Below are 22,346 nucleotides of genomic sequence, written 5' to 3' on the forward strand. Positions count from 1 at the left end.
ATTTAGGCAGATTGAATTGGTAACACAATAGAGTTCTTAAATACTTCTTTGAAAGAGACTGAGTCCAGAATAAATATTTATTCCAAGCCCATCTTCTTATAAGTTTTGCTTCATTTTTCTAAACTTCAGAAGTAATGCCTAATAGAAAAGCCATGTTTTTAATAGAAAAGCATTTTTATTATTTGATGTTGCTGACATTTGCAAATATGTTTTGAAATATGTTTTTGGCTTTTGAATTTTCCCTTGAAAATTGTGTAGAGAAGAATATACAAATCAAAGAGGATTTAACATATTATTCATTGCCTATCTTCTGAGATTTTGATTGTTTTAAATCTTTGGAAAGTATGTTACTCCTTTCAGTATTTCCACGAACTTTCACTGTTAGCTGTTTCTTACTAAATTAATTTCCTTCTATACTATGTTAAAAACTTTTATTCTCAATAGATATTAGCTCCATATTGTTTTAACCACCATTGCTTTATGTTACTAATTTTTTGATGTCCCTGGAAAGAACTGATTTTAATTTCTATTTATTAACAAATTTTTGTTTTTACAATTTTAACTCATGTTACCTAATCATAGCATAAGGGGACTGTTGCACTGTGCTCCTACACAGAGTACAGCAATACTGGCTCCATGCATGCTGCCTGCTGATGGGATGGATGCTAGCTGAGTGTTTGAGTAAACTAATTATGACAGATATATTTCCTTTTGTGTGCCAGACCCTGTCTAGGAACTGATGATACAGAAATATGCTGTCCAGTACCTTACACCCTCATGGGGAAGCAGACAGCCATCAGTTGTGTGATGTAATGTGTCACTGCCACGATAAAAAGAAGACTGAGAAAGGGGACGGAGGATGAGGGAGCTGCTAGTTCATATATTGGTGGTTGGATCAGAAATTTGAAGAGAAAAATACATCATTTGAAGATCTGAGGCAAAAATGTTGCCATCAGTAAGGAGAAAGTGCAGGTTGCCTGAGTGCGTAAGGGAGGGCAAGCAAATTAGCATGGCAAGAGTAGAATAAGATGAAGATAAAGTCAGAGAGGAAAGCTGGGGCCTAAAGCTTGGGTTTTATTTGGAAAGCCATGAGAGGGTTCTGAGTAGGTGGACGATATGTTCTGATTTGCATGAGAAGACCTTCTGGCTGAGGGGTGGGCACAGGCGGCATGGTTGAGGCAGGAGATCAGCTGGAGGCTGTTGCAGTACCCAGGTAGCAAACGGAGCCATCGGCTTACAGGCGTGCAGGTACTGCCTCTGGGTGGCCTACTGTTTTGGAAGAAATACAGCATAGGTTGGTGATCTGATTGTGTTAGCTAGAGTTGACCCTCAGCTGGACTGTTTGACATCATTTAAGGTGGGCCTGAGGGTCATATCAGCTGGCATCTGTAGCCGTGTGCTCTGATTCACTGAATCTTAGCAGTGTCAGTCATTTAAGTTATTATCTGGGGGCAAGTCTGTCATCATCTTAGCGGTTTCAATCCCTATTGTCCATCCATCCATTCATTCATTCATTAAAAAATGGGAAATACATCTCATTATGTGGCAGGCACCATTGTTAGTCCTGGAGATACAGCAGGGAATGAGAAAGATAGGGTCCTTGTTCTTAAGGAACCTGCACGGACATAGCAGTATTTCATGTGCCGTGGAGAGATACAAAAAACAGATGTATTTAAGTCTTGGTCTCCGTCAAGTGAGGACATTTTAGTTTCCACAAATAATACCTATTAAATATATTTGAGTAAATGATTTCTTATATTCATTTCAAACAATTATTTTTCTCCAAAAAAGCATAAATGGTATTTTGTGTAATGAGAGGTATAGCTATTTCTGAATTATGAGGAGAACATAACCTATTTTTAAGCAGTGATTTTGTTTTTCTTTTTTTTTTGCATTAATGTTGCAGCTATATCAGGACGATAGTTTATAATCATACATTTATTTAATAATGAAATTGTCTGTCTCTCCCACTAGACTGTCAGTTCCATGACGGAGGGAACCCATTTGTTTTTGCTCACCATTGTATTCCCAGCACATAATCCAGTTCCTGGCACATAGTAGGTGCTTACTCAATATTTATTGAATGAGTGAATGAATGAATGAAATTGTTTAATTTCCCAAGCAAGTTTGAAGTCTACCTTTCCCATTATGCTACTTAGCAAAGAAGAAAGCAAACCATAAGAAAACCAGGATTTTAAAGACTAAATAAACTCTATGGCCCTACCACCTTGAATGCGCTCGATCTTGTCTGATCTCGGAAGCTAAGCAGGGTCCGGCCCGGTTAGTACTTGGATGGGAGACCACCTGGGAATATCGGATGCTGTAGGCTATAAAAAATAAATAAAAATAAAAAAAATAAAATAAAAAATGAATATAATACAGTTCACAGGGATTGTCCTGAGGTCAGTCATCAGTGTTTTGCTGTTTATGCAGTCCTGGTTGTTGTTTTTAAAACTATAGTGGCTGCTTTCAGTTGCAGGAAGATCCTGGCGTAGTTAATATACTCTGGAAAATGGACAATAAATAATTTTAGAAATATTTCAACAAAAGTTTAAAGATTATTTTTTTGTTTGCTTTGCATCTTATTTCCAGAGCATGCAAGTCAGTTGAGGTATTTTTGTGAGTATGAAGTCACTGCTCAGTGTTAAAAGAGCATCCAAAAAAATGATGTAAATTTTTAAAAAGCAAAAACATTTGTACATTTTTGCTTAGAAAGTAATTATTTTGAAAAACATGTATATGCTAAAATAATTTTTTTCCCCCCCCAGGGAAAAATTAGACCACTTGAGATTGTGGCATCAAGCCAGTATGTAGGTAGCCACTGTGGTGACCTAATCATCTCCAGCCTTAACTAGGTCTTCAGCAGTGCCTATAAAATTTTTTTACTAGTCCTTTCTGGTTATCCTTTTTAGATTCCTCTAGGACTAAAGGACCTTTCCAATTGGTTTCTACTTTTCTTAAGACCCTCAACTCAACTTTAGCATAATTATTTTCCACTCCTTGACATAGTGGATCTGTTTGCAGTGGGTGGTTCTGGATTTGTGATCCAGAAATGGGTGGATGAGTGAGAGATAAAGGTTCTTGAATTGTAAGGGATTGAGGCGCATATACGTCAGGAACCTGCCTAGACACTGAGGTGTCAGGGTTGGTGCAGGAGGCATAGTGGAGAGAGAAACTGTGAATCAAGCCATCAGTGGGTGAGGAGGAGGCTGGGAGATGGCCTTAGAGAAAGGAGGGTTGAGGGTCATAGTACGGCCGGATCTTGGGCACTTTTGTGGTTGAGAGCAAGTAGCAGCAGGGAACCAGAAAATGCGGAAGGTTGATAAGATGAGGGAAAACAGAATGCAGGACCTTGAAGGAGCAACGAAGAAAATCCCAAGGACAAGAAAGGAAATACAAGGTACAATAAGCAAATGAGAGTAGTAGAGGATAGGAGATTGCGGTTGAGAGGTGAAGTGTTTATTATTTTCAGGGATGGAAGATTATTGCATTGAGGGACAAGGTTAGATAATTTACTTCAGTTAGCTCAGCTGTGGTCTAGACTTTTCCAGCTGGCGGAGCCATGTGAGGTTCTATGCACGACTTGGCCCGGCCTCAGAGGGATGGAGTGGACTGCTGAGGTTTGTGAGTTGCAAGCTGTCTCATTGTTGGCGGAGGCTACAGAGACTTCTGCTCTGAGCAGGGAGAAGGGAATGGGGTTGCAGTGCTTTAGATCTACTGTCTCTTGTGAACAAAAACCCACACAGTGTACCAAATTCAAGATCAGTTAGTTGTTAAGTCCACTTAGGCTAATACCGAACTCTTAGAACTCATGACTTTTCTTGTTCTTAAATATAACATGGGGAGTTTGCTAAAGGCTAATGGGTCCCTCAGGCTAAACTTACAGCAGAGAAACAAAAGTGGCTTCAGTTGCATTCTTAATATTATTGTGTTTGATTTGAGACTCAAATTTGTGGAATGGATTTGGATATATGAAAATAACTAAATGATGAACATGAAGAATGTATTGTGAATTTTACCATATAATGCAAGAGATGTCAGGGAAAATTCTTAGGGAGAGATTCAGGGTCTCTGAATTAAACTTGTCTATTTGCAGTGTGAAACTGAAGGAAAGGAGACTTAGTGGGTTAAGTGAAGGGAGCTGATATGAACTAAGTAGATTTAAATGGAAATGGAACAGACTAGACATATGCAGGAAATGAACTTTAAAAATTGAAAGGGCTTGGGAAGTAATTGGATATGAATAATATGCAACAGGCAGGCAGATTGCTTGCACCTAGGAGTTGGAGATCAGCCTGGGCAACATAGTGAGACCCCCATCTCTTAAAAAATAAGAGAATGTGTAACAGGCAGTGATAGGGAGCAAGGCAGTAGAGTTTTTGTATGGAAGGTTCTATTTTAAGTATACAATAATACATGCATATATTCTTATAATTTCAGTACCAAACAAACCTAGAAGTTTCCCTGAGTGCTATGCTTTCTCCCCTGCTCCTCAGTCTCATCTTCCTTTGAAATAAGCTGATCCTACCAAACCTTTTCTATGCATTTAAATATATATTTCCAAATAGGAAGCTAGAGTTACATTTTATGGGGACTTATGGTGGTTGTTTCTTTTTCTTTTTTTGAGACCAAGTCATACTCTGTCGCCCAGGCTGGAGTGCAGTGGTGCGATCTCGGCCCACTGAAACCTCCACCTCCCGGGCTCAAGCGATTCTCCACCTCCCTGCCTCAGGCTCCCAAGTAGCTGGGATTATAGGTGCCTGCCACCATGCCTGGCTAATTTTTGTATTTTTAGTAGTGATGGGGTTTCACCATGTTGGCCAGTCTGGTCTCGAACTCCTGACCTCAAGTGGTCTGCCTGCCTCAGACTCCCAAAGTGCTGGGATTACAGATGTGAGCCACTGCTCCCAGCCGGTTGTTTTTCATGAGTGGGATCCACACATGTTCAGCATCCTTGTTTTGCTTCCTGTCTTGGAAGTTTTGCCATGTTAATTCATATGGAGCTGCTTCCATTTTAACCGTTGCCCAGCATTCCCTAACAAAATTATAGCATAATTTAAATAAATCATTCTCCTGTTGATAAACATTTAGGATATTTTCAGACTTCTGCTGTTATAAATAAGCATCCAGATTTATGCTTGTTTCAGTACATGCACAGATACTTACCTGGCATCGCTACCTGGGAGAACTAGATTGCATTATTTTAAATGTGTTACCAAAATTGCCTTTACAACATGACGTAACAGTTTATACCCCCAACAGCAATGGTTGAGAATGTCCATTTCTCCACACTCAAGCTAACACTGGATGGACGCTAAGTCAATTTTTATTTTGCCAAAGTGATGGGCAAAATGATATTTCGTCATTGTTTTAATTTTTATTTCCCAATCACTTGTCATGTATTACTTAGGCATTTGTATTTCTAGTGTGAATTGTCTATTATTTTCCTTTGCCAGTTTTTTAAATTGGTTTTTTCTTTTCTTGTTTTGTAAAGGTTTTTTTAAAAAAATATTCTGTATATTAACCCTTTACATAGTCTAGATATTAGCATGCAAATAATTCTTCTTATATGTCAGTTGTCTTCCTTTATGTTGACTTTGCCATACAGAAGTTCTTAATTTTTATGTAGTCAGTCTTTGATGTGTTCTGTATTCTGTTGAGTAGCAACAACAATAATATAGGTTGAGCATCCCTAATCTAAAAATCTGAAACTTTTTGAGCTGCATGATGCCACTGTGTGGCTGAGTTAGTAACATCTTTACTTTCTGATAGTTCAGTGTACACAAATTTAGTTTCCTGTACTGAATATTTAAAAATATAAAGTCACCTCCAGGCTACAAGCTGTATATGAAACAAATTTCATGTTTAGACTTGAGTCCCACCCCCAAAATATCTCATTATGTGTATACAAATATTCCCAAATCTGAAGCAGTCTAAAGTCCCAAACAGTGCTGGTCCCAAGCATTTTGGATAAAGGATACTCAGCCTGTGGTAATATTGCCAATTTTATTATTGTGGTTGCTGTTGATCAGAATACAAAACCTATTGTTGTGTTCTGAGTGCTTTTGATTTTCCTACCAGCCTTGTGAGGTGTAGGTACTGCTGTGAACCCCATTTTTCAGATGAGGAACTATGGTACAGGGAGGTTGAATAAGTTGCCTATGCCGCACATACAGTTAGAGGTAGAACCATAGCACCAACCCAGACAGCCTTGCTCTAGCAGCTGTGCCCCCCCATAAATAGCTTCACTCGTTCCCTTTCTATTTTTACAATAACTTTACAAAGAAAGATGGTATTCGGGGTTTTTTTTTCGAGATGGAGTTTTTGGTCTTGTTGCCCAGACTGGAGTGCAATGGCGCCATCTTGGCTCACTGCAACCTCCACCTCCCGGGTTTAAGCGATTCTCCTGCCTCAGTCTCCCAGGTAGCTAGGATTACAGGCATGCACCACCACGCCCGGTGAAATTTTTGTATTTAGTAGAGACAGGGTTTCACCATCATGGCTAGGCTGTTCTCCAACTCTTTACCTTAGGTGATCCACCTGCCTCGGCTTCCCAGAGTGCTGGGATTATAGGCATGAGCCACTGCACCTGGCCTGTTTTTTTTTTTCTTCCCATGGTATTGAACATTTTCTCATGTTTCTTAGCTTTTTTATTGTTTTTTCTTCTTATAAATTGTTGATTGCAAGTCCATTGCCCACTTTGGTTATTTTTATATGAGATTTTCTTTTATATGTTATAATGTTAATAATTTTCAGGTTTCACTTTTTTTAACCTTTTAAAAGATTTCTAATACACAGAACTTAATTTTATATCTGTATCTCTTCTAAAATGTAATTGTTAATTGCTTTTATCTTAGACTTTCCCTGAACTTTTTTCTAAATTTATATGCATTCATTTTTAAAATGTAAAATCTTTCTGGAATTTATTAAATGTACATTGAGGATCTAAAAATTTCCTAAATAGGTTATTTTTCTCAATGCATTTTATTGAATAATTCATGTATGTTCTCATGTGTGGGCCCACACTGGATATTACTTTGTGTGTGGCATGGTGGAGTCAGGCTGCCCAGTTTGAATCCTGGGTCTGCCATTTCTTGGCAGTGTGACTTTACCCTCTCTGATCCCATTTCCATGTATAAAAATAAAGTTAATAACAATATTACATGAGTGTTGAGAATCAAATGAAATGCTACCTCTAAAGTCCTTACTGTTCTGTGGTAGAGTTTTACATTGCCAAGCACAGGGTAAAGCACTTGATGTTAGCACCACCAGTATTTCCATTATATTTACTCATTTGTATAACTGCAGAGAACATTTCATGGAATTATAAAATCTCACATTTGGAAGGGACTTGAGATTATCTAGATTACATAGATAATTCTTGATAACATGATTCTTAACCTGACTCTACATCAGAGTTAGTTGGAGGAGCTTTGAAAAGCCCCACATTTTGGCCTCACCCCTTACCAACTAAATCAGAATCTCTGGGATGTATGGTTCAGTAATTTATTTTTGATAAACTTTGTGGTTCTTAAGCAGTTGGTTTGGCATTGGCAAAGCGTTGTCCAACTTCTTCTTTAAAGGTTGCCATGTTGAAATATTTGTGGAACAATAGGTTAGATAAATTAATAAGCAATTTCCTCTTAAATTCTCAGTATCTGTTATGCTAATATATGAGGATAGGTTTTGCCCTTTTCTCATGGATCAGTTAGTAGTATTTTTAAATAAGATTTTAATTAATTTTACATTTATTTTCCCCAAATTTAGATGAAAGTTTTAGATGTGAAAGTTATTTTTTACACCTTACGAAAACATTGTGCATTTATATTTTAGTTCTGATCCAATACTAGATATTCTTTTATAAATTGGTTTTTCATGAAGTTATATATTCTGAAATAATTCTCTAATATTATGTTTTTATTTTTAGAGCTTTTTGACAACTACATGCAACAAGATGCCCATGAATTCTTAAATTACCTACTAAACACAATTGCTGATATTTTACAAGAAGAGAGAAAGCAGGAAAAGCAAAATGGTCGCTTACCTAATGGTAATATTGATAATGAAAATAATAACAGCACACCAGACCCAACGTGGGTTCATGAGATTTTTCAGGGAACATTAACTAATGAAACCAGATGTCTTACTTGTGAAACTGTAAGTATATCATACAGTTTTGTGTAGAAAAAAATTGAATCATTACATTAAAGGTTATTATTTGTGGAAGAGAGGATGGAAGATGAATTGAAAGTTGTAATTCTTAGATATAGGAGTTAAAGATATATTTTTTAGTTGAAAGGAATCTGTCTGTACTCTTAATGTAATATTGCTTATTGACAATGAATACCTGAGGTGATAGATGCTTACTGTAGATTGAACTGTTTGATTTTCTTTCAGTTTAGGAGACCATAGAACCATGTTGTGGAAATTATGTCTTAGGACATAATCTCATAGGATTATACAGATCAGGGAGGCATATTAATTTGTTTTTCCTTTTTCTACGATTACCTTCAGTGTCCATTGTTGGAATAAAAACTAAAGCATATAGTGTACCCTCAACAAGGGGAAAATATTTCATTTGCTGGACACTTCGTAAGGATGAAGCTGGAAAATTTTTACATTCAGGCTGGAGTGCAGTGGCCAATCTTGGCTCACTGTAGCCTCTACTTCCTGGGCTCAAGCAGTCCTCCCATCTCAGCCTCATGAGTAGCAGGGACCACCAGCATGTGACACCATGCCCGGCTTATTTTTAAATTTTTATTTTTTTAGAGACAAGGGTCTTAACTGTGTTGCTCAGCCTGGTCTTGAATGCCTGGGCTCAAGCAATCTTTCCACCTTGGCCTCTCAAACTGTGGGGACTATAGGGGTGAGCCATTGTGCCTGGCCAGTAATACTCTTTATAGCATTTTCCCCGTTCAGTACAGGATCCAACTTAGAGGTGGACGTTGCATTTAGTTGTTTCTTTAGCCTTCTTTAACCTGAAACATTTCCATAGTCTTTTTTTTTTTGTCATTATAACAGTTACATTTTTTAAGAATATGCCTCCCCCACCTTTTTAAAATCAGATGTTCTCATATTTTGTTTCTCTGATGTTTCTTGCTGATTAGATGCAGGTTATGCATTCATGGCTAGAGTAATACATCGTTCGTGTTGTGTTCTTCTCGGGGTATCACATCTGTAGGCACACAGTATCCATCTGCCTCTCGTTGGTGAAATTTATTTTTGATCATCCAGTCAAGGTGGTGGTGTTCCTCCACTTGATTTAATTTGGACACAGGTTCTTGCTCTGTTGCCTAGGCTTTAGTGCAGTGACACTGTCATAGATCATTATAGCCTCAAACTCCTTGGCTGAAGTGATCCTCCTGCCTCAGCCTTCTGAGTAACTAGGACTACAGTGCATGCCATCACCCCTAGCTAGTTTTTAAATTTTTTGGAGAGACAGGGTCTTGCTGTGTTGCCCAGGCTTGAACTCTTGGCCTCAAGCAACCCACATGCCTCAGCCTTCCAATGTGTTGGGATTACAGGCATGATCCACCGTGCTAGGCCAATTTCTCTACTTTATGATGACTTTTTTTTTTTTAATCTCTTTGCAATTAGTAGGCAGTCTGGGGGGAGACACAAATACTTCCCTTCTCATCAAAATCTTGCCCAAGATTTAGCATGCATTTATGATCTCGTCTTTACTATGAAAGTTCCGCTGCTAGGGTTTAATAACATTGGAAAAGAGGGTCTATAAGCAAGAAAGCTAAGAGTCCTATAAAGCCTCCATAGTTTTGCCTTTTCCAGAATATTGTGTAGTTGAATATAGTATGCAGCCTGTTTGGATTGGCTTTTTCCACTTAGCAATATGCATTTAAGGTTCCTCCATGTCTTTTGTGGCTTGGTACCTCATTTCCTTTACTTTTGACTGAATAACATTCTAATGTATGGATGTGCTGCAGTTTTTAAAATTAATTCACTTACTGAAGGACGTCTTGGTTGCTTCCAAGTTTTGCCAATTGTGAATAAAGCTGCTGTAAACAGCAGCGTGCAGGTTTTTGTGTGGATGTGAGTTTTTACTTTGTGTAAATATCAAGGAGCATGATTACTGGATTGGTTGGTAAGAGTATACTTAATTTTGTAAGAAGCCACCATTCTGTCTTCCACAGTGGCTGTACCATTTTTCCTTCTAACGAGCAGTGAGTAAGAGTTCTTGTTTCTCCACATCCTTGCTGACGTTTGGTGTTGTCAGTGTTTTGGATTTTGGTGATTCTAAGAAGTGTGTAGTGGTGGTATCTCATGTTAATTTGTAAGTCTCTAATGACATACGATGTTGATCATCTTTTTGTCTGGTTATTTATCATGTGTCTGTCTATCTATATATCTTTAGTGATGTGTCCAGATCTTTTGTCCATTTTTTAATCAGGCTGTTTGTTTTCTTTGAGTATTGCTGAATTTTTAAGTGGCTTTTTTTGGGTATAATTTTGGATACTAGTTCTTTATCAGGTTAAGTCTTTTATATTTTATCCCAGTCTGTAACTTGTTTTCATTCTTTTAACACTGTTTTTGGCAGAGCAGAAGCTGTTTTTGTTTTTTGTGGTTTTTTTGAGATGCAGTTTCACTCTTGTTGCCCAGGCTGGAATGCAGTGGCACATTCTCGGCTTACTGCAATCTCCGCCTCCTGGGTTCAAGCGATTCTCTTGCCTCAGCCTCCCAGGTAGCTGGGATTACAGGCATACACCACCACACCTGGCTAATTTTGTATTTTTAGTAGAGAGACGGTTTTTCCATGTTGGTCAGGCTGGTCTCGAACTCCTGACCTCAGGTGATTCACCTGCCTTGACCTCCCAAAGTGCTGAGGTTACAGGTGTGAGCCACTGCGCCCAGCCAGCAGAGAAGTTTTTAGTTTTTTAAGTATTAGTTTTTAATTTTAATAAAGTCCAACTTTTTCTTTCATGCATTGTACTTTTGGTGTTGCATCTAAAATGTCATCAATAAACTAAATGTTTCTTAGAATTTCTCCTGTGTTATCTTCTAGGAATTATATTGTTTTTCATTTTATATTTAGGTCTGTGATTTTTTTTGAGTTAATTTCTATATAAGATATTATAAGGTTTGTTCTGAATTAATTTTTTTGCCATGTGGATGTCCAGCTGCTCCAGCATCATTTGTTGAAAAGACGATTCTTTCTCCATTGAATTGCCTTTGCTTCTTTGTCAAATATGAGTTGACTCTATTTGTATGAGTGTCTTTCTAGGCACTCTTCTGTCCTGTTGGTCTGTGTATCTGTTCTTTCCCCACTACCACGCTGTCTTGATTACCGTAGCTTTAGAGTAAATCTTAAAGTCAGGTAATGTCAGTCCTCTGATTTTGTTCTTCTCCTTCAATATTTTGTTGGCTATTCTGGGTCTTTTACCTCTCCATGTAAACTTCAGAATCAAGTTTATAAAATAACTTGCTGGGATTTTGATAAGGATTTTGCTGAACCTATAGATCAAGTTGGAACAAAATGATGTCTTGACAAAATTGAGTCGTCTTATCCAAGTACATGCACTGTCTCCTCTTATTTACTACTTCCTTGATGTCTTAAATTGGAGTTTGGCAGTTCTTTCTCATATCAGTGCTTTGCATGTTTTGTTAGATTTATATATAAGTGTTCATTTTTGGGGGTGCTAAGCACCAGCTATGCTGGGTAAAAGAAGGTAAAAGATGAATAAGACAGAAGCCTCTGATCTCAAGATACTCATAGGTAATGAAGACTGGCGAGCCGGTGTTCAGGAGATTCCAGTACAGTGTGTTATTGTATGTATATGCACAGGACACCATGCCAGACAGAGAGTGGTAGACCTAATCCAGGTGGGAGTGAGGATTTGGGCAGGTGAGAGATGGGCTTCCTGGAGGAGCTCATGCTTATATTTTAGAAATGCAATTGGTCATGTCTCAGGTGGTAGGAAGCTGGTGTCTATAATATTCTTTTCTGGTGTTCTCTATGAGGGTCCCTTCTCAGTCTCATTCCTTGGCTTCTCTTTTTCCATTATTTAAATGTGGGTGTTCCCCAGGGTTTCATTGTCAGTTGCTTCTCACTCTGCATTGGGAGGATCATGTTCCATTTTATTATTACATGTGCTGAAGAGTCTCAAGTCCCAATCTCAAGCCTAGACTTCTTCCCTGAGATTTAGACTGGGATCTCCCCATATTATACATGACATGACATTGGGACATATTAGTCCAGTAGCATCCAGATGTCTTCACAACCACTTTGAAAAGTGAAATACTGCCTTGCTTGGTGACCTTTTGGCACCAACCCAACTGCAGATATAAGTGTAGTAACTCATGCACCCAGGTGATCTAGAGCATCCTGTGTCTAGGTTTTTACATGATTATAAAAGTGAAGATTTCAAATGAAGACCCCTGGGGCAGTGTCTGAGGACTTCATTTTGAGGAATACAAAATTTATTTTGAGAAACACTAGACTGTGTAACCTTTGCTTCTCTATAGCTTGTATGTAAACTCCTGCCTCATCTGGCTTTAGCCTACCTCTGCCATACTATCTCTTGACTCCCTACCTAATTTTCTATAAAATTGATGTGTTTTCCTTAAACCTATCATGTTCTCTTTTTTTCTCTGTGAGTTGTCTGTTCCCCCTTCTTTTTCACTGGACTTTTTGAGACTCAGGTCAGTTATCTTATAGTGTTGCTATATCTTCCATCATACAGTGGAATGGCATCTTAGAGAAGTGTAGGTCCTATGGTTAGCTTAATGTTGACATCAAGGAAAGTCGAAATCACCATTGGAACTCCCTTCGACTATCTATAAAATATGCTATGCACAGTACCCTAGTTTACTTATATTTGCATAAATACGTAATATGTCTGGCCACATGATCTCTGACAACTTACTGAGCTTGTAACCTTGATGCAGTATAAAATGGGAAAGCAGCCAGGCGCGGTGGCTCATACTTGTAATCCCAGCACTTTGGGAGGCTGAGGCGGGTGGATCACGAGGTCAGGAATTTGAGACCAGCTTGATCAACATGGAAACCCCATCTCTACTAAAAATACAAAAATTTGCCCGACATGGTGGTGCATGCCAGTAATACTAGCTAATCAGGAGGCTGAGGCAGGAGAATCGCTTGAACCCAGGAGGTGGAGTTTTCAGTGAACCGAGATCACGGCACTGCACTCCAGCCTGGGCGACAAGAGTGAGACTCCGTATCATAAAACAACAAAAAAAAAAAGCGGGGGGGGGAATCATTTGCTTAACTGGATGGATGAGAGACAGGGAGCTGAGCCAGACATATCTGCTGTTGCACATGTACCTTCAGGATGGACTTGCTGAAAGAAATAGCTAAGAAAATTTATGTCTAAAATTCTGTCCCATTCCAGTTCACATGAGCAAGTGATAACTTTATAAGATTATTTACCTATAAATCAAACAAAACTTTATATTAAGTTTTTAAGAGGATGTCAGTCATAAATGAAGAATGTAATTTAACATTTTGGGCTAACTTTTTTAATGATAAAACAATGCAGATATCATGTCCCGTTTGAAGCATTTTCATTCAGTCTTGGCTTATGTTTTTTTAAGAATCAGTGTATACGGTACAGTTTGTTTCATACTTTAACACAAAGATTTTGGAAAGTCATGAAATCTCACATCATACTAACCTTTGCCAAAGAGAGAGTCAGTCAAAAGTGTGCTTTGGCGTTTTACTTGTACATCTGGTACGGGTTATTTATTCAGTGTCCTTTTGAATAATCCAATTAAGTAGTTTTCTTTTGAACTTGAGGGAAAATAATTGTTTACTTACTACTTATAATAGAATGCATTTAATTCTGTTAATTGGGAACTGGTTTACTAGTATTTTAAAAAAATCAAAGACAAATTCACTATTTTTACAGATAAGCAGCAAAGATGAAGATTTTTTAGACCTTTCTGTTGACGTGGAACAAAATACATCAATTACTCACTGCTTAAGGTACACGTAGAATTATTTAATTTGAAATTTAATAATTATTTTTAGTCTGGAATATTTTTTAATGGGTACATGCTTTCCTGGTATCTACAAAATAAATTTATTTTGAATTTCTCACAGGGGTTTCAGCAACACGGAAACTCTATGCAGTGAATACAAGTATTACTGTGAAGAGTGTCGCAGCAAACAGGAAGCACACAAACGGTAATTTAATGCTTTATGGATTTTTAAGTGATTTTTTTTTTTTTTTTGCAATAGATGTTGTAGATAGCTTAGAAAAGCAATCTAGGAAAATTTACATTGAGTAAAAATTCTTAATGTCACTGACAGTTAATGTTTATTAAGTATTACCTGGTAAATGATATTCTACTTGATGTTTCTTTTGACAAAAACCCTGTACACTCAAGTGATTTTCTATGTCTAGAGATTATTTAATCATCATAAACCAGTACAGTTAAAATATTTGGCTTTGAGGCTTTCCTGATGATGTAAACTTTTTTCTTGGTTAAGAGGGTTGAGGGAGAAAGTACTCCCCACTCCCCGTCTCCACAACCCCGTTTCTGCTTTTCCTACATAGGATCTTGTATGTTCCCTTAGCGTGTTATTGTAAGACTGGTTTGGTGTCAAGAAATGGAATAAAAAACATCATCATCATTGTTACTTCTTATTTCAAAACAATCTCAAACTCAGAGAAAAGTTGCACGAATAGTACCAAGAAAGTTTTTTTACCCTAAACCCTTTGAAAGTAAGTTACTGATACGAACCTCATGATCACCAGCACTTTAGTAGGTATTTCCCAGCCACAGGGACGTTTTTCTATGTGCCCACATCCATCTGAATCAGGAAAGTAACACTGACATGCTACTGTTACTGCAAACCTTATTTTGGTATCACAGGATGTCCTGGTAATGTCCTTTATAGAAGGATTCTGTCCACAATTACACATTACATTTAGCATTCAGTCTCTTTAGTCATTTTCAATTTGGAACAGTTTCTCAGTCCTTTTTTGACATTAATGATGCTGACTCTTGAAAATCATAAATTAGTTATTTTGCAAAAGGTCCCTCATTGGAGTTTGTCTCATGTTTTCCTGTGATTAGATTCAGGTTATGTATCTTGAACAGGAATCTTACAGTGTTTTTCTCATCATGTGCTGTTATGTGTGACTTGATTTGTGCCATATGTTGGAGTATCCCCAAGACCATTCCTGGGACAGGTGATTTCTTAGAAGGACTCACAGTACTCAACATCCAGGCGTGCTCACAGCTAAGATTTATTACAAGGACAGGATACAAAACACCGTCAGCAAAGGGAAAGCCAGCAAGCGTCCAGGAGTCACTGCCTCAGTGGAGCCACACAAGACACTTAATTCTTCCCACATTGAATTGTGGCCATACAGGAAGCTCATTACAGATGGAGTACCCTGGGTTTTTACTGGAGGCCGGTCACATAGGTACCCTCTGCCTACCATGCCCCCAAATTCCAGACTCCCAGGAAGAAAGCAAGAGTTCAGCATAAACTCTCTTGTTTGTTCAAACAATTTATTCACAGCGAGACACTCTTAACATTTTGGAGAATGGTGGGAACATGTCCTAAATTCAAGTTTCCAGATGCTAAAAGGACCGTCCATGCAAGGGGGCCTTTCTAAGGATAGTTTGAGGCCCTGTGAATCCTTTTCTGAACCTCCCATTATTGTTCTCGGCTGTTACCAAACACTTAAGTGAATGTTCCCCAGATGTTTTCGAGAGTTCTTCACTGTTAATCTTCACTTTTTCTCATTGTAATTTAGGAGTATTTTGTGTAGAAGTATTTTGAGATTATAAATATTCCTTTCTGTATTAAACTTGCAATTTAATCACTTTTAAAATCTTACAGTGGACCCAGAGTTTCCTGTTTTATTCAGTGGATTGTCATCTATTAGCATCTTGCTTCCATGCTCACATTATCCCCAGTCTGGCCAGGGGGAGTTCCTCTAAGCTGGCTCCTCTCTTCTTGATGTGCCCCATCGTTCTCCAATACTTCTTTCCTTTCTGACTCAAGCTGTTCAGGCTCATTTTGGCCTTTCTTTGCCCTTACTTGGAACAAGCCATTTCTCCAAGGAGCCCTGATTTCTCTTAGGGGAGTATGAAAAACTAGGACCTTGTATCATTGTGCTCATTGCTGTTGGAATGTCATTATTCTCGAGCCCCCTTAGTGAGCAGAGCTAGAGGATAGATGAGTATTTGTAGATAACACACACACTTTTATACCTGCATTTATTTCTTTTCTCCATCTGTTAATCTCTTTGTCTGTTTGGAAAACCATGAATACACATTGGTATCTTGTTACAGGCACCCCCATGATATTTGTAATTCCTTTCTCCAACAGTACCGTTGGCTGCCGTTATCCTCACTACATTTACTTATTGAGTCAGTGCACCTTTAGGTATCCCAGCTTATTCTCTCTTCCTCTGCTCCCTGCATGCACACGTACACATACACACATACACACAACCCGCACACATACACATGCACACATACACACAGCCTGCACATGCATGCATACACACACACACACATCCCACACACGCACACACACACAACCTGCACACGCACACATACACATGCACGCATACACACAACCTGCACATGCATGCATACACACACATCCCACACACACACACATCCATACACACACATCCTGCACACACACACACACACACACACACCCCATGCGTGCATACACACAAACTCACCCCACATATCTTTCCCCTCTGCTTGGCCTTCCCCCTCTCCTAGATGTCTGTGTTATTTGGCCCCATCAAATAGTTGAACTGATTTGTTCATTAAGGGAAGGGAAAAGCTCAGATTTTTAAATGATTATATTTTTGTTTTGCACACAGACATATTTCCTAGGAAGGGAAGTGTTTTTGGTGATGGACCACAGAATCAAAACAGATTAAGTACTCATTGTTTCTGTCCGTTAGTGCTTGTGATGGGGAGCACCTCAGTTAAGTTTAATCAGAGGGATAGGGACTGAGGCATTACATTCATCCTGAAAACGCTGTAGAAAGTACCTAAGACCGGCCAGGCACGATGGCTCATGCCTGTAATGCACTTTGGGAGGCCGAGATGGGTGAATCACAAGGTTAGGAGATTGAGACCATCCATCCTGGCCAACATGGTGAAACCTCTTCTCTGCTAAAAATATAAAAATAAGCTGGGCATGGTGGCACATGCCTGTAATCGAGCTACTGAGGAGGCTGAGGCAGGAGAATCGCTTGAACCCAGGAGGTGGAGGTTGCAGTGAGCAGAGATTGTGCCACTGCACTCTAGCCTGGGTGACAGTGAGACTGTTTAAAAAAAAAATTAAAAAAAAAATAGAAAGTACCTGAGACTGCTGGATAAGTTAAGAGTCAGGGACTAAATGTAGCTAAGAGAAGTACAACTTTCAGACTTTACTGACTATAGGGAGGAAGGCCCATCTGTGAGCAAAAGCCACCCTTCCCCTAGAATGATGATTATGTGAGTAATTGAGAATTGTCTATAAAGTTGAGCTCTTTGTTTTAAAGACATGAGATTTTAATGTATTAGAAAATACATGAAGAATGTATATTCCTTGTAAATAAATTAGAAAATACAGATAAGTGTAAATCAAGAATCACTATAAAAGGATTAAAATGTTAGCATTTTTGTATATATCTTAGATTTTTAAGGTGTGTATGTATATACACGCATAGTCCCTAAAATGTTGTCAAACTTTATATATGAGTTTGAAACTTCTTTCACTTCAAAAATTGCAACCATGTCAATGAAGAAATATTTTTATATCATTCTTAGGAGGTGCTGCATATATATACATATATATGCATATATACATGTATATACATGTATATATACATATATAAAATATACATATATATGTATTTTTTTTTTTAAAGAGACAAGATCTCTCTCTCTCTCTCACCCAGGCTGGAGTCCAGTGGTGGTCTTAGCTCACTGTAGCTTCAGACTCCTGGGCTTAAATGATCCTCCTACCTCAGCCACCTGTGTAGCTGAGACTACCGATGTGTGCCACCGTGACTAATTTATTAATTTTTATTTTTATTTTTATTTATTTATTTTTGCAACAAGGTCTTGCTCTGTTGCCCAGGCTGGAGTGCAGTGGTGTGATCTCAGCTAACTGCAACCTCTGCCTCCTGGGTTCACTTCATTCTCCTGCCTCAGTCTCCCAAGTAGCTGGGATTACAGGCATCTGCCACCATGCCCAGCTAATTTTTGTATTTTTAGTAGAGATGGGGTTTCACCATGTTGGTCAGGCTGGTCTCCAACTTCTGACCTTGTGATCCACCCACCTCGGCCTCCCAAAGTGCTGAGATTACAGGCATGAGCCACCGTGCCTGGCCTTGAATTTTATTTTTTAAAGACAGGATCTTGCTATGTTACCTAGCCTTGCCTTGATCTTCTGGTCTCAAGCAATGCTCTGCCTCAGCCTCTGGAGTAGCTGGAATTACGGGAGCCAGCCAGTACGCCTGCTCCATAGTATTGTTTTTTTGTACGAATGTACCTTAGTACCATATATCTACCAGACTTTTTACACTGTTATAAACAGTGTTTTGATGAACAGTTTTGTGTGTATATACACACATTCCCCACATATTTTTGGACATTTTGTAGGATAAATTATGCATAATAAGTTCCTGGAAAGACAACTTTACAGAAGTTACATATTTCTCATTAGGATCTAGTATCAACCTTTCTGATAATTTATGGTGTGATATTGAGCAATTCATTTAGTTTAGTTTTGTTTGTTGTTTTTTTTTGAGACAGAGTCTTGCTCTGTTGCCAGGTGCCAGGCTGGAGTGCAGTGGCACAATATCGGCTCACTGCAACCTTGGCCTTCCGGGTTCAAGCAATTCTTCTGCCTCAGCCTCCTGAGTAGCTGGGAATACAGGCGCGTGCCACCACGCCCACCTAATTTTTGTATTTTTTTAGTAGAGACAGGGTTTCACCATGTTGGCCAGGATGGTCTCGGTCTCTTGACCTTGTGATCAGCCTACCTCGGCCTCCCAAAGTGCTGGGATTACAGGCGTGAGCCACCGCGCCCAGCCTCATTTAGCATTTTTGATCTTTACTTGGATGAGCTCACTTATAAGGTCTCTACAAGCTTTAAAAGTTTATAGTTTTCAGCCTTGGAATAATAGGATAAGCTTGTGTTGAGTATACAAACTATAGTTCTTACTGAAAAAAAAGAATCAATTTGACAGCCAGATGAGGTGGCTCACTCCTGTAATCCCAGCACTTTGAGAAGCCAAGGTGGGCACATCACCCGAGGCCAGGAGTTCAAGACCAGCCTGGGCAACATGGTAAAACCCCATCTCTATTGAAAATACAAAAATTAGCTGGGTGTGGTGGCAGATGCCTGTAATCCCAGCTACTCTGGAGGCTGAGGCAAGAGAATTACTTGAACCTGGGAGGCACAGGTTGCAATGAGCTGAAATGGCCCCACTGCACTCCAGCCTGAGAAACAGAGAGAGACTTTGTCTCAAAAAAAAGAAAGAAAATATTTTATCTATAATAGTATCAGAAACAGCCCTTTTCACAAGATGGTGCCGAAAGCAAAGAAAGAAGCTCCTGCCTCTCCTAAAGCTGAAGCCAAAGCGAAGGCTTTAAAGTCCACGCAGGTAGTGTTGAAAGGTGTTCACAGCCACCAAAAAAAACAAACAAACAAACAAAAAGAAGATCTCCACGTCACCCACCGTCTGGCAGCCCAAGAACATCCTGGAAGAGCGCCCCCAGGAGAAACAAGCTTGACCACTGTGCCAACAGCAAGTGTCCGCTGACCACTGAGTCCGCCGTGAAGAAGCTAGAAGACAACAGCACACTTGTGTTCATTGTGGATGTTAAAGCCAACAAGCACCACCTCAAACGGGCTGTGAAGAAGCTCTGTGACATTGATGTGGCCAAGGTCAGCACCCTGATTCGGCCTGATGGAGAGAAGAAGGCGTATTTCCACTGGCTCCTGATTACGATGCTTTGGATGTTGCCAACAAAATTGGGATAATCAAAACTGCATCCTGCTGGCTAGTTCTAAATATATGTATATATTTTCACCACACACACAAAAAACAGTTCTAGAAACAATAAAATACTTAGGAATAAACTCATGTGGCAGAAGACTTATATATTGAACATTATAAAATGTTGCTGAAATTAAATAAGATACAAATAAATAGAAAGACATCCTATATTTGTGGGTGGAAGATGTTGTTAAAATGTCCATACTATCCAAAGCAAACTATAGATTCAGTGCAGTCCCTATCAAAATTCCTGTGGCATTTTCTGCAGAAATAGAAAAACCACCCAAAGACCCATACAGAATCACAAAAGACCATGAATAGTTGAACATTCTTGAGAGAGAAGAACAAAGCTGGAGACATCACACTTCCTGATTTCAAAATATATTACAAAGCTACAGTGATTAAAACAGTTATGGTACCGGCCTAAAGACATATAGACCAGTAAAGCAAAATAGCCTAGAAATAAAACCATGCATGTACAGTCAACTGATCTTCAATAAGGGTGCTAAGAATACACAGTGGAGAAAGGATAATGTCGTCAGCAAATGGTGTTGGGAAAACTGAATAACCACACAGAAAAGAATGAAGTTGAAACTTTACCTTACATCACCTACACAAAATTAGCTCAAAATGGACTTAAGATCTAAAAGGAAGATCTGAAACTATAGAACTTTTTTTTTTTGAGACAGTCTTGCTCTGTTGCCAGGCTGGAGTGCAATGGTGTGATCTTGGCTCACTATAACCTCCACCTCCTTGGTTCAAGCAATTCTTCTGCCTCAACCTCCCGAGTAGCTGGGACTATAGGCACTCGCCACCATTCCTAGCTAATTTTTGTATTAGAGATGGAGTTTCACCATGTCAGCCAGGATGGTTTTGATCTCTTGATCTCTTGATATACCCACCTTAGCCTCCCAAAGTGTTGGGATTACAGGCATCAGGCCAGCGTGCCCGGCTGAAACTCTTGTAAGAAAACATAGGGAGAAAGCTTTATGACATTGGATTAGGCAGCAATTTCTTAGATGTGACTACAGAGGTATAGGCCAGAAAAACAAACACAGACAGATGGGACTACATCAAACTTAAAAACTTCTGCAAATCAACGAAAATGACAAGAGTGAAAAGGTAACATATGGAATGGTAGAAAATATTAGTAAACTGATAAGGGGTTAAAACGCAAAATATATAAAGAACTCCTACAACTCAACAAAAACAATCCAATTTAAAATGGGCAAAGGACTAGAATAGACACTTCTGCAAAGAAGATTTACAAATGGTTAACATGCATATGAAAAGATGCTTAACATTACTAATTATCAGAGAAATGCAAATCAAAACCACATGGTGTATCTATCACCTTGCACCTATTAGAATGGCCACTATCAAAAAATCAAAATAACAAGTGTTGACTAGAGTTAGAACCCTTGTGCAGTATTGGTAGGAACGTGGTACAGCTGCTATGGAAAACAGTATGGAGGTTCTCAGAAAATTAAAAATAGAGAATTACCGTATGCTTCAGCAGTCCCACTTCTGGGTATGTGCCTGAACTAATTTAAAACAGGATCTTGAAGAGTTATTTGCACAGCCATATTCACTGAAGCATTTTCACAATAGCCACGAGGTGAAAGCTACCTAAATGTCTATTGACAGGTGAATGGATAAAGAAAATGTAGTATATACATACAGTTGGGTATTATTTGGCCTTAAAAAAGCAGAAAATTATGTATGACATGGATGAACTTTGAGGACATTATGCTAAGTGAAATAAGCTGGTCAGAAAAGGCATTTCTGCATGATTCCACTTATATGTGGTATCTAAAATAGTTAAACTTATAGAAACAAAGTGGAGTGGTGGTTGCTAGGGGCTGGTGGAGGGGAGGTGGTGGTTCAGTGGGTATAGACTTTCACTTTGGGAAGATGAAAAGTATCTGCTATGCAATAATGTTCGTGTAGATAACTCTGCTGTACCTTACATGTAAATGGTTGAGCTTATAAATTTCATTATCTTTTTAACTACAATGAAAATATATACTAGAGGCCGGGCACAGAGGCTCACACCTGGAATCACAGCACTTTGGGAGGTCGGGGTGGGCAGATCACGAGGTCAAGAGATTGAGACCATCCTGGCCAACATGGTGAAACCCCATTTCTACTCAAAATACAAAAATTAGCCATGCATGATGGCATGTACCTATGGTCCCAGCTACTTGGGAGGCCGAGGCAGAAATATTGCTTGAACCCAGGAGGCAGAGAGGCAGAGGTTGCAGTGAGCCGCGATTACGCCACTGCACTCCAGCCTGGCGACAGAGCAAGACTCCGTCTCAAAAAAAAAAAAAA

At 38.9% G+C, this 22,346-nt stretch overlaps 1 protein-coding gene and 1 pseudogene across 2 annotated transcripts in view; both read left to right on the top strand.

Annotated features, from left to right (window-relative positions):
• The window catches only part of USP12 (ubiquitin specific peptidase 12), a 104,185-nt gene that overhangs the window by 65,230 nt on the left and 16,609 nt on the right, over positions 1 to 22,346 (top strand). The window contains exons 3-6 of one of the 2 annotated variants that reach the window (XM_017537521.2): positions 1,975 to 2,057; positions 7,928 to 8,157; positions 13,881 to 13,957; positions 14,075 to 14,158. In XM_017537521.2, the coding sequence (XP_017393010.1) occupies positions 7,945 to 8,157; positions 13,881 to 13,957; positions 14,075 to 14,158 (374 nt within the window). In that variant the 5' untranslated portion in view covers positions 1,975 to 2,057; positions 7,928 to 7,944. The remainder of the gene's footprint in view (positions 1 to 1,974; positions 2,058 to 7,927; positions 8,158 to 13,880; positions 13,958 to 14,074; positions 14,159 to 22,346) is intronic. The other variant, XM_017537516.2, reaches the window with a different exon arrangement.
• LOC119472532 lies at positions 2,211 to 2,329 on the top strand (annotated as a pseudogene).

This window comes from Cebus imitator, unplaced genomic scaffold (genome assembly GCF_001604975.1).
Source record: "Cebus imitator isolate Cc_AM_T3 unplaced genomic scaffold, Cebus_imitator-1.0 Scaffold103, whole genome shotgun sequence".
Lineage (NCBI taxonomy): Eukaryota > Metazoa > Chordata > Mammalia > Primates > Cebidae > Cebus > Cebus imitator.